The 13,183-nt window shown below is 44.1% G+C and overlaps 1 protein-coding gene across 3 annotated transcripts in view; it reads left to right on the top strand.

The window, feature by feature from the left end:
- Positions 1–13,183, top strand: part of ANKS6 (ankyrin repeat and sterile alpha motif domain containing 6) — a 51,273-nt gene that overhangs the window by 19,755 nt on the left and 18,335 nt on the right. For all 3 annotated transcript variants that reach the window (XM_040238813.1, XM_040238821.1, XM_040238831.1), the window contains exons 9-11: positions 930–1,133; positions 2,144–2,297; positions 4,894–5,063. In XM_040238813.1, the coding sequence (XP_040094747.1) occupies positions 930–1,133; positions 2,144–2,297; positions 4,894–5,063 (528 nt within the window). The remainder of the gene's footprint in view (positions 1–929; positions 1,134–2,143; positions 2,298–4,893; positions 5,064–13,183) is intronic.

The following is a 13,183-nucleotide window of genomic DNA, read 5'->3' as shown; positions in this document are numbered from 1 at the left end:
GGACAGTGCCTGGGTGGGAACCCAGGAGGCTCCCCACTTCCCATCTTGTTGCTCTCCTGTCCCACCTCCTTATGCTCTGTAGAGGGCGGTGGTGTGCCCACCTGCCCGGTGGCAGATGGAGGATGGCCAGGGTGCTCTGCTGAGTAGGCGTTTGCAGCCATCCTCGTGGAGATGCCCGCCTGCCCGGCTCCCGAGGCAGGTTTAGCTGTGGGATGCCCTTCCCTGCAAAGCACCATCTGGCACCAAGTTCAGTGTCTTTTCTTAATTAAAGTTACTGTGGACCGTGTGAAAGCTTTTCCTTGACGATCCACCAGTTATCGTGGTGTGGATTTATACTGACCCCAAATCGCATTTTCAAAATTTAAAATAAAATTGCAGTTAAAAATGTCAGCAGTGGGAGGTGTGGCTAGAGCAGGAAGGAGGTGGTGGGATGGGGGATGGGAGTGTCTGCTTTGCTTGCAGAGAGCCAGCCTGGGCCTGCCAGTGCCCTCATCCCCGCCACCTGGAACCCCAGCTCTGGCCACACCAGCCTCCTTGCAGTTCTGCACACTGGTTTTGCTCCTCTTGTCTCCAGTCCTTCCTGCATTCCATTCCCTTGGTCTACAGGGCCCTCTCCCAGCACAGCACACCCAACACTTACAGGCTCCCCCATGGCTCTCTGCAGCCCCTCCCCCTGTGCTAGTCTTGTTGCTGTGCACAGACCCAAGAGATCCTGGGCAGGGGTGGGGGGGGTGGAGCAGAGCAGAGGAGGGTATCTCTAGCTTGCTGGGAAGAGAGCTGAGGACATCACGTGGGTTTCTGGCTTGGCTGTGGTGGGGGATGGGGTTTGGGGGTGCTGCCATTCTGAGAAGCAGGAGAGACCTGGAGTCTTCCTCCCAGAGCTAGGAGCCCTCCTGGGACTTGCCTAACCCACAGCCTGTCTTTTTCAGCTTCGAAATGGAGCCCCCTTCACCAGACTCCCGAGCGACAAGCTGAAGGCAGTCATCCCCCCTTTCTTGCCCCCTTCCAGCTTTGAGCTGTGGAGCTCGGATCGGTCCCGGACATGTCACAACGGGAAGGCAGACCCCATGAAGACTGTGCTGCCTCAGAGAGCCGGCAGAGGCCACCCCACGGGTGGAGGGAGCACGGACAGTGTAAGTTGTCCAGTTCACACACTATGACGTTTCATCTACCACTCTCTGATGTCATGATGGGTTGCAGGCAGAGGGATCTGATCTAGGGGGGCTGTAGCTTTTCATTTTCTTTTAAGTGAGTGATACTCCTTTGTCTAATGAAACCCTACAAATGAACTAAATATGTAAGCAGATTAGAGTGAACGAAAGTGGAAGTCCCTCTCCCTGGAATCCTGGAGCTCTGAGGAACACAGGTTGAAGACCTGATCTAACCCAACATTCCCTTTAATAGATGAAGCAACAACCCGGAGAACGGAGGTAGTTGCTGAATGTCACCGAGCCAAGTGGGGTTGAGGATGCTGGGACCAAAAATCAGGTTCTTGGCTCTAATCAGGCTCCACACTACATTATTGCACAAGTTCAGGACCAGACTCAAACACTGGAGACCGCTCTGTGTGCTCCTAGAGTTTTCTTACAACCAGAGTGTGACTTCTGTCCTTCTGACCTGGTGTCCCTCAGTGTGTGGCTGTGACGCACTGAGGTGGTCCCTCTCAATGTGGGATCTGATACCCACACGAGCAGACTGTAGACAGTGGAGATTCAGGGAGACCCTGACCCTGCTGCTTTGTGTTGAGTGACTGGAGCCACTCAGAGGCCCTGTCTCTGTCTGACCCTCTGGTGCTTGCTGCTGCCTTCCTGGACTGTTGCAATGCCAAATCACTAGTTGGAGACCAAGGCCTTGGTGCCTGGAAGTGTTTAAAATGGACAGAGTGGGTTTATGTTAGTCCACCATATGGGAGGAGGTGGGTGACCTGTGGGAAGTGGTGTCACAGGTGCTTAGCCTGAGCTAATGGTCGGTCGAGTTGTCAGCAGGTAGATGTGCACTCCCATCCCTTGGGGGCCTCCTAGCAGGCTGAGCAAGGATCGGCTAGGATGGGCCAGCTGAACTCCAGGGCCCTCCCCATCGTGACCTGTGTGTCAGATGGAATGAACAGCACACTCTAACTGCCATATACGCCTTATTCTTGCAGACTCTCGTCAGGCCGGTTAAATTTCCATCTCTCTCCAGAAGCCCAGCCTCCCCCGCCAATTCTGGAAACTTCAACCACTCACCTCATTCCTCTGGTGGCTCCAGTGGGGGAGGAGGCATGAGCAGGCATGGTGGGGAGCTGCATAACCGCTCAGGTGGGTACCCAGGCAGCCCACTCCAGGAAGGTAGGAAGATCACTTAGGGTTGAGAGTGTGAACTGCAGACAGTCCTTGAGACCACTGCATGCACACCGTCTTTCTCCTGGATGTGCCTAAAGGATTTTTCAGTGAATTCACAATTCCATGTTTGTTTTATGCAGTTTCTTAGGGCAAGGGAGTGGGGAGTGGTAAGGGAAGGGATAGTCTGTAATGGTCTATTTTGTTAGAAAATTTTGCAAGAAACTAAGAGAACTGAATAGTGTTTTTGTGGTGTTTAAAATCCTTGAAGGTTAAACCTTAGGTATCTTCTCATTCTGATTCTTCAGTGAACACATGAAGGAACTGAAGCTCAGAGTGGTTGATGGATTTGCCCAGGAGTGCACAGCAAGGAGGTGACAATTAAAACTCAAAGCCGTTTGCCTACCGTTATTTTGGGCTTATGGCATACTTCCCTTCTCTTTAAGTTTACTTGTTTTCAGTCATTACATTTATTTACCATATTCTTTCAGAAAATATTACTGGCCACTTATTAGATATAAGCCAAAGTCTAGGTGATAGAGCATGTAGCAATAAAAAATTCAGTTTTGTAGGAAGTTGTATTCTGGTGCAAACAGATAATTTTGAATAGATCTTTAAGTGGGGGCTTTCCAGGTGATGCTAGTGGTAAAGAACCCACCTGCCAGTGCAGAGGATGCAAGAGACGTGTGTTCAATCCCTGATCCGGGAAGATCCTTTGAGGAAGGAAATGGCATCCTGCTCCAGTATTCTTTCCTGGCAATTTTTTTTTTCTTTATCTGAGAATAGTAAATACTGTAAAAACAAACAAACAAAACAGAATATGGAAAAAGGTAATGAGGCTGGTTAGAGGATACTTTGTAGTCTTCTCCTAGGGCATCCAGGATTAACTAAAGCGAGCTTTGCAGGAAGGCACCATGCTTTATGAGCTATGGGAAAGCTTGAAAACCAGCTAAAGCAAAAGGCAAAAAAAAAGGTATAATCTCACCCACTAGGAATCATTGTTAACATTTTGATGTATATCTTGCAAGGTACATTTCGCTTCTTTATGAAAGAAGAATAAGTTTTTGAGCACTTAGTATGTTCCAGGCACAGTGCCCTTTAAGTGTATTATCTCCTTCAGTCCTCTAGCAACCTGTGAGGTATCCTCCCCAGTCTCCAGAAGGGGGAACTGGGGCTCGGGGGAGTTAAATTAATTCAGCCAGAGTCACACAGCAGCGAAACAGCAGAGCCAGACCCACGTGCAGGCAGGCTGACTTCTGAGTATACTCTGCTTTGTAACCTTTTCCCTCTTTGTGCCTCTTTCTATGTTGTAACCACTTTTTTATGCCAGTGCACCTGTATCTACAGATTCTTTCATTTTCTAAACTTTTTATTTTATATTGAAGTAGCACTGGAGGAGGGCATGACAACCCACTCCAGTAATCTTGCCTGGAGAATCCCATGGACAGAAGAGCCTGGTGGGCTACGGTCCATAGGGTTGCAAAGAGTTGGACACGACTGAAGTGACTTAGCACATAGCCAGTTAACAATGTTGTGATATGTTCAGGTGGACAGCCTGAAAGGGACTCAACCATACACATGCATATATCCATTCTCTCCCAAACTCCCTTTCCATCCAGGCTGCGACATAACATTGAACAGAGTTCCCTGTGGACAGCATCTTTTAAATAAACAAACAGCCTTCCACTCATGTGAGGTGTCACAATTTTAATTAACCAGTTCCCTCTTGTTGAACACTGAGGCTGTTCCAGATTTTTGCTCCTGTAGATCCCACTCTAAGTAATGGCTTCAGAGCACTGGGCTTACACACTTGCTTAGTGATTTGCTTAATGTAAGTGCCTCTGAATCAGGGTGGCAGGGTCAATGGGTTTGCCTGTTTTTGAAGCTTTCCATTTTGCCTTCCAGAACGGCCCTGTTTATACATGTAAAATATTTCCAGCAGTGCCTGACACCTGGTCAGTGCCCTGTAAATCGTAGTTATCATTGTTCCCCCTCTGATGCCCTCCCTAGCCCTGGATATTATCATTTTCCCCTTTCCCTTCATCACAATTCAAGGTTGCTGGTAGGTTTGGAGAAACAGGGAGGGGGAACATGGCAATCAGGATTCAGGCAAGGAAGCCGAGCCCCTGAGTGTTATGGAGTGAGAAAGCTATTGACACAACTGTGGGGGCAGCTGGGGATGTGAAGGTTTAGAATGGGGAGCTGGGGAGGGTGATGGATGGAAACAACCCCACTTTTCATTTTATTTTCTGGAGGAGCCCTGGTCGGGCAGTGTGTGCAGCTGTCAGAGGGCGCTGGGAGGGGCTGCTGTGGTAACCCAGGGCTGGCGTGGTGTCTGGCCTGCTGAAGGCTGACTGAGTTAGCCATGGTGTGGTGGAAGGCGAGGACAAACTGGAGCGTTGGTGGCCTGTCCACCTGCCAGTTGCCATATGCAGTCCTGTGGTCAGCCCTGACCCAGAGCCAGGGGATGGTCTGGGCGACGTAGTTTTGGCTCAGCTGGGTCAGCCCCTGACATCCACTGCCCACGCTGCAGTGCTTTGGACCCTGGCAGTCATTCCTATTCCTCTTTCCTCAGGTGGCAGCATTGACAGTGTCCTCTCCCAGATCGCTGCCCAGAGGAAAAAAGCAGCCGGATTATCTGAGCAGAAGCCCAGCCATCGGTCAAGTCCTGTTGGGCCAGCACCCAGCTCCAGCCCGTCTGAACTCCCGGTCTCCCCGGCAGGCGGCAGTGTTCCTGGTGGCAAGGTGCTTGTTCTGTTTCCGACCCCTCCTCTGATGCTCGTAGGTCCTGTCCTAGCACCGTTGACACCCTGGGGAGTGCAGGCAGTACCGCTGTCATGGGACAGACTAAACCTTCCATCCGGCTGCCCTTGGGCTTTCCAAGAAGGGTGGTTTCCAAGGTCACACCCCATGCCCTTGGTGTTGTGTGCACTTGTGTTCACCTCCCACCTGATCTCCAAGACACCTCCAGGTGGGACGGCTGCAGAGGTATGGGGTGCTGCTGAGGTGCGCACCAGGTTCGCAACCCTGTGCTGGTCATCCAGTCTTACACAACACATGTTTTTGTTCGTTGATTTAGAGCAAAAGGGTTCCTAGTGGTTTCAGGAGCAACTGCCTGGGTTCTAATCTCAGCCTCTCACTTTAGCATTTAGAATGGTGCTGGTACCTGGTACACCTGTGTAAGTGTCGGGTGTTACTGTTGACAGTTGTAGCAATAATCACCCTCCTGCCTTATCCTTCCACCAGCCACGTCTTTGGAGTATCTGCTCTGTGCTCACTTCCAGCAGTGAGGATCCAGCAGTGAATGAAGGGGTTGGTGACTGTTCTCTTGGTGTCACTACAGACACAGCAGTGTGTCTCACGGAGAAGGGAGGATGCTCTGGGGCATGTGTCCTTGCCGGTTCTGGAGGGCACCAGTGACCTCTCAAGATCGGAAGGGCAAGGTGAAAGGGTCAAGGGTGGAAGGGGGTGAGACTGTCCCAGGGTGAGGTGATGGCACGTGCAGGGCTCCAGAGGTGAATGTGTGGCACAGGAAAGGAGCTATAGGAAGGATGGTGAGCAGGACAGAGCTGAGAACTCCATTAATGAGCCCCAGAGCAGTTACCAGGCTTCTTAGGTGGCCCTAGGGGTAAAGAACCTGCCTGCCAGTGCAGAAGACATAAGAGAAGTGGGTTCGATCCCTGGGTTGGGAAGAACCCCTGGAGGAGGGCATGACAACCCACTCCAGTTTTCTTGCCTGGAGAATCCTGTGGACAGAGGAGCCTGGCGGGCTACAGTCCATCGGGTTGCAAAGAGTCAGACACAGCCGAAGCAACTTAGTATGCAAGCACAGAGTAGTTACCACATTGTTAGCACCTGTGGGGTTTGCAATGGATGAGAAACCCCACGTGCCTCAGGGAGTGGAGGTCTCCAGTGTCTTCAGAATCTGCCCCCTCTACATCCTTAGTCCCTCCACCTGGGTTGACTTAATGGAGTAAGCCCCAGAGTGTGGGTCCTAGTCATGAACATGAACTGGCTCCTTTAACAGGTGGTTCCCTGGATTCTCCATAGGGGTGTCATAGCCCATTCCCTCTTCTGAGAGGACCCCAAGTCCAGGCACAACCCCACTTTTCATTTTATTTTCTAGATATCTTAAGCTTTCTCCCTGGGAAAAGTTAGAGCATCTGAAGGCCTCAGCCCTGGACCTTTGCCCACAAGTGCTTTCAGAGATTAATATCGTAATGGATGTACGAGAAATAGTCTTTGTTTTCTGTCCAACCATTGTTAGTTATACAGCTTTCTTTGTTTTTCAAAGTCCCTTATGCAATTGATCCTATATAATTAGTTTCTTTACAGTGTAGCTCCAGAAAAAAAAATCTCTGTATATGTTAGCATATTTTCTATTATGTTCAAAATTACTTGTGTCCTAGGATTTATGAAATTAAGTTCTTTTTAGAATTCAGCGCTAGGTACAAAATGTCTACAGATACTTCAATATGTTTTATTTCATCCGATAGTAAAAATTCTGTAATTAGCATATTTCTGTTTTTGCCTTTGCTGCTAGGAAACTCGGCTACTCATTACAGTAAATCTGCTACTCTAAAATTTTGATATAGTTTTCCTCTTCTCTGTTGTCTAAAATTTTCTGTTTCTATTTGGATGGTCTTATTAGATGTGTTATATATCGTTAGCTTCCTTTCATTGGTGTTGGAAATAGGGAGGTATCTAAGTTATAAATTATATTAACCATTGCATCACCTGGATGCACCTGTCATATTTAAGATATGTACAAGTGTGTTCTGATGAAAGGAAATTGTGTCAGAAGAAGCATTCAGGAAACAGAAAACTGGAGAAATAATCCAGTTCAATGATCACCTGATATTCCTCGCATAAGAATATGCTGTAAACTTGGGGAGCTACTTAAATACTCAGATTTCTGGACTCCACGCAGCTTAACTAAATAAGACTCTCAGGGTAGGGTCTGAGGAATCTGTTTTTCTCTTCTGAGAGTATTGCAGCCAGCCCAGCCCAAGTTCTTAGAAATCACTGCCCTAAATCAAAGGACACAGGAGTGGGCTTTCTGTCAAAGGCTCTAGCAGCAGAATGGAGACATGAAGTGCTTTTCAAAGACTCCCTTAGGAAGAATTAGAAATTAGTATTCAAAATATGAGCCTGATGATTCTGGGTTTTGCACTTTGCTTAAACCAAGCACACTGCAGTGCTAGAATATTTGTAAGGCATGACTTCTGACGTGAAGTGTGCCTTAGCAGATACAGAATGGAGTTGGGGTGGGGCTGGAGTGTGCTTCACTTCCCAGATCTCAGAAAGCCCAAAGGCCCCCTGGGAATATCAGCTTTCTGTTCCCACCCAAAAGCACAGTGGTTGAAAACAACGCATTTCTTACACTTGCACATGTGTGGCTGGGCAGCCTGGTCTGGACTTAGCTAGGCAGTGCTTCTGGACTGAGGGGAATCTCTTACATGTTTGACTGTTGGCTAGGGTGATCAGAACAATGGGTCCATGTGTGTCCACAACAAGTTTGGACATGTTCTCATGGCAACAGTCAAAGGCATTAGTTGAAAACCAATGAAGTTTAAGCAAGTCATCACACCCACTGCAGGAGACCACACAGTTATGTAGCAAAGAGTATAGGTATAGGAAGGGTGGAGATGATGCCACGACATGATTAATCTGCCACATTGGAGATGAAAGGAATAGTTCAAATATTTCAGAGCACCCCAAATCTTATATTTACCTGCCTCCTCCCCAATAATGTTGCCTACAGGCCTAGAGTATTGTGTTTCTTTGCCCTTGACTGAAATGAATCTGTTTTGTAGGGGTATCCCAGTTGTCTCCTGCTTAATCAGAAGCTTTATTATGGAATGGCTGTCTTTACAGAAAAAGCAGAAGGAAGAATCCATTAATAATATAGACAGCTTATTGACAAAGTTTTTTAAAGTCTAAGAAAGGGACTTCTGTTTCCACTCTGGGATGTAGTTAGCAAGAAGGAACATTAAAGTCTTAGCAGAAGGAAAGATGTACCCATTTCTAGGCATGGAAACTATTTATCTTGGTCTCTACTATCCTATATGAGATGTCCAATTTTTAACATAAACTATAAGACATGTAAAAAGGCAAGAAACACCAGACTCGCAACAAACAAGGCAGTCATCAGAATCTGCTGTAGATGTGAAACAGGTGTTGGAATTATATAACAGGAAGTTTAACAGAACTACAATTAATATGCTGAAGGCTCTAGTGGACAATCTGAGCAGCATGCAGACTCCTATGAGTAGCAATCTTAGCAGAGAAATGGAAACTATGAGAGCCAAATGGAAATGCTAGAAATAAAAAACACAGAGATGAGGAATGCCTCTGATGGGCTCCTCAGTAGAAAGATTCTTTCCTTGACACAGCCAAGGAAGGAATCAGTGAACCTGAAGATAGGGCAATAGAAATTACCCAAACCGAAACATGAAGTAAAAAAGAAACCAAAGTAAGAACAAAAGCCAAGCACCCCAAAGTTGTGAGATAGTAACAAATGCTCTCATACAGGTAATTGGAACCCCTGAAGAGAGAGAGAGAATGGTGGGGCATAAGGAATATATATTTTTTTAATGGCCAAGAATTTCTCCCCCAATTAATTACAGGTGCCAAACCACAGGTCCAGGAAGTTCAGAGAACACTGAATAGGATAAATACTGAAAAAGAGCACTTCGTTAGCATAATTCACCAGGTTAATAGACTGAAGAATAAAATGCAGAAAAAGCACCTGGCAAAATTCAGGCTCCATTCATGATCAGAACTTTTGGCAAACTAAGAATTGAAAAGAACTTCCTGGGCCTCATATGAAATATCTGTACTTAGAATTGTACTTGATGATAATAGACCAAGTGCTTTTCACCAAAGATCAGGAACGAGGATGTTGCCTCTCTCAACTTTGTACCAAAACCTATCCTATAGCTAGTGTGATAAGGTAAGGAACAGGTTAAAGGCACACAGATTGGAAAGGAAGAAATAAAGTTATCTCTAGTTCTAGGTGATATGTTTGTCTACTCAGTGCAAAAAAGTTACACAAACCCTCCTAGGACTAAAAAGTGAGTTCAGCAGGATCTGAGGATACGAGGTCAATATACAAAAGTCAATTGTATTTTTATACAGTAGCAATGAACAATTAGAATAATTAGACTTTTAAAATTTGAAACTGAGAGTATCATTTACAGTACATTAGAAATGTATTATATAAAAATTAAATTATATGAAAATGTATTATGAGAGTGAAATCCTTAGGTATAAATCTAATAAAGTATGTGCAGAACCTATAGGTTGAAAACCACAAGACATTGATAAATAAGCTTAAATAAATGGAGCGATAGAAGGCTCAATATTGTTAGGGTATCGGGTTTTTTTGCAGTTTGATCTATAGATTCAATATAATCCAAATTAAAATCCCAGCTAGCTCTTTTTATAGAGATCTAGAAAGTGATTCTGAAATTTATTTTAAGATGCAAAGAAAGTATAAGCAAAGGAATTGAAAAAGAATCATACTATCAATACCTAGTTTTAAGACTTACTGTAAAACAGTATGGTATTAGGGAAGGACAGACACACAGGTCACTGGAACAGAAGAGAGAGGCTAAAAATAGACCTAACAAGAATAGTCAACTAAACTTTTTTTCACACTGGTGCAAAGGCAGTTCAACAAAGAACAGGTAGTCTTTTCAACGAATAGTGCTGGAACGATTGAATATGCAAGAAAATGAACCTCCACATATATCTCACAGTGAATTCAGAGATTAACTCAAAATAGATCATAGACTGAAATATAAAATGAAACACTATAAAATTCCTAGGGGAAAATCTGTGTAACTTTGAGTTTGGCATGGAGTTTCAGATATAGTACCAAAAGCATGATCCATAAAAGAAAAAATGTTAAATTGGACTTCATAAAAATTCAGAGCTTTTGCCCTGCAAGAGACAGCATTAAGAGAATGAAAAGACAAGCCACACACTAGGCAAAATATTTGTAAATCATGTATCTGATAATCGTTTTGTATCCAGAATAAAGAACTCTCAAAACTCAACAGTAAGTAAACAACCAACAAATTTTAAAATGGACAAAATATCTGAACAGTTTGTTCATCAGAGAAGACATATAGATGGCATGTAAACATATGATAAAATGTTCAACATCATTATTTAGGAAATACTACTTAAAGCCGCAGTGAAATAGCACTCTACACCTGTTATTAGACTGCCTAAAATTAAAAAAAAAAATTAAGTTACAAGAGCTGTGAGAATGTGAAACTACTGGAATTCGCATTCATTGCTGATGGGAATGCAGAAATGATACAGCCACCTTGAAAATGTTTGACAGTTTCTTATAAAACTAAACATACATTGAGCATGTGACCTGTCTCTCTCCTAGATACTTACCCAAACAGATTTTTAAAAAAATTATATTTATACAAAAGTCAGTTTGTGAATGTTTACAGCAGTTTTTCATAAATACCCTAAACTAGAAACATCTTATAACAGGTAAATACGTAAACGAACTGTGGCAATACCCATGCAATGGAATATGTGCATGCGTGCTAAGTTGCTTCAGTCATGTCCAGCTCTGTGCAGCGCTATAGACTGTAGCCTACCAGGCTCCTTTGTCCATGGGATTCTCCAGGCAAGAATACTGGAGTGGGCTGCCATACCTGCCTCCATGGAATCTTCCCCACCCAGGAAGTGAACCCATGTCTCTCTCCCTCATTGGCAGGCAAGTTCTGTACCACTAGCACCACCTGGGCAGCCCATACAGTGGAATGCTACTCAGCAATGGAAAAGAATACACTATTGACACGTGCAGTAACTTAAATGAATCTTAGAAGTGTTATGCTGAGCCAGACAAAAACGTATACGTATTATTTGATTCCATGTGTATGACAGTTTCTTCAAAATGCAAAATTATGGGAATGGAAAACAGATCAGTTATTTCCATGGATTGGAGTGGGGGAAGAGTTAACTAGAAAGGGACAGCACCAGGGAATTTGGGGGATGATGGAACTGTTCCATATGGTACTCTGTTGGTGGATACACAACTCTACTTATTTATCAATACCTGAAGAATTGTACGCAGAAGTTATTTTTACTGTGTGTGGATTTTAAATCAACCGGGAACTAAGGATGTATGCAGACTGTGACAACAGGTCTAGCTGTTATGACAAGCGAATGATGTACCTACAGTGTAGGAGGTGGGCGAAAACATGTCAATGGAGATTGTAAGAGTGAAGACAAAAAGAACTGTACATAAGCATTGTATCCTAGTTGAGTTTTTTATTTCCTTGTAGGTGCTATAGGCTAGCAATTCTGAAGCTGCTTTACATATGTGTGTGTGTATATATATATGTATGTATATATACACTTTACACATATACTAAGGTTGAACAAATAATGAGCTCAGTTTTTTAACTGTCAGAGATTGAGTCATAGGGGAAATGGTGGAACTAACCCTGTGGATACTGGATTGGAGTCAGAGCTATCAGTATGAATCAGTATGAATGCATGCTTATAAGTATACATGTATACACAGATTGATAGAGGACTAAGTATGGCTATATGTGTATGCATAGGTTAGTAGACTTCATATATTTCCTTGCTCTGTTCGCTGAGAGGACCTAGAAGGAGTGACATCCCAGTAGCCATGAACAATCTACCATCCAGCTTTTAGTATCTAAATACCACCCTCCAGTAAAAGGGACCAGGGCATGACAATAGTATTGGATTATAGCCCAGAGAATATATATCCACAAGCCCATACTGATCTGAATAAATAAATGGGGGAGAAGGAGCAACTCTTCTGGACAGAATTCTAAGTAATAAATGTGGAAGGAATAAAGGAAATAAATCATCATTAGAACATCACGGTAGTAATCGCTCCAGAGAAGATGCACCAGAGAATGGTAAAGTTAACCGACAAACAGGAAAAAAAACAATGTTTAGCTCAAAATGTCTCCCCAGATATTTACTGATTATAAGGGGGAAAATAGTAACTTCATAATGGAGAGATCTACAGACCCCACCTTAACTAAATCATCATCGGTGATGAGGTGTTGGTGCTTTGCACCTCCTGGTGTGATGCGCTGAGAATGGCCCATCGCCTCTGTGGTTGTCAACCTCAAGATCCATAAGCACATCTAATTATGAGGAAACAGGACAAACCCCCTATGAATATCTGACAAATACGTGACCAGGACTTTTCGAAAGTAACGAGGTCATAAAAGACGAGGCAAGACTAAGGAGTTATCACAGGTTGGAGGAGTCTAAGAAGACAAAATGGGTCAATGGAGCATGAATCCTGGACCAAAGTAAGAATCAGTGAAACAACTACAGATATCTGAGTACCATCAGCAGTTTAGCTGATAGTATCATCCCAGTGTTAATTTCTTAGTTCCTATAATTGTAAGTCTAAAAGTACTCACAAACATAGAAAACAAACTTAACGTTATGAAAGGGGGCGGGGACGGACAAATTAGTATGGGATTAACAGATATAAACTAGTGTATATAAAATAGATAAGTAACAAGAATTTACTGTATAAGCAGTAAATCCCTGTGTATAAGCACAGGGAATGATACCCAATATCTTGTAATAACTTATAATGGAATATAAGCTGTAAGAAAAACCCCACCTGAATCACTAATGCTATACAGAAAAAACTGGCACAACACTGTGAATCAACTGTACTTCTATAAAATAAACAAAAGTACTTCAAAATACAAAGGCCTTTTTTGTGTACAACACATACAAAGGAAAAATAGTAAGTCTTCTGTGATGAGTGGTTGAAAGTGACTGGTTTAGATGACGGAACATCCAGAGCAGAATGGGCCCACGGGTGT

Source organism: Oryx dammah, unplaced genomic scaffold, assembly GCF_014754425.2.
Source record: "Oryx dammah isolate SB20612 unplaced genomic scaffold, SCBI_Odam_1.1 HiC_scaffold_1, whole genome shotgun sequence".
In the NCBI taxonomy this organism is placed as follows: Eukaryota; Metazoa; Chordata; class Mammalia; order Artiodactyla; family Bovidae; genus Oryx; species Oryx dammah.
Note: the sequence above shows the minus strand (reverse complement) of the source record. Positions and strands in the feature narration are given on the sequence as shown.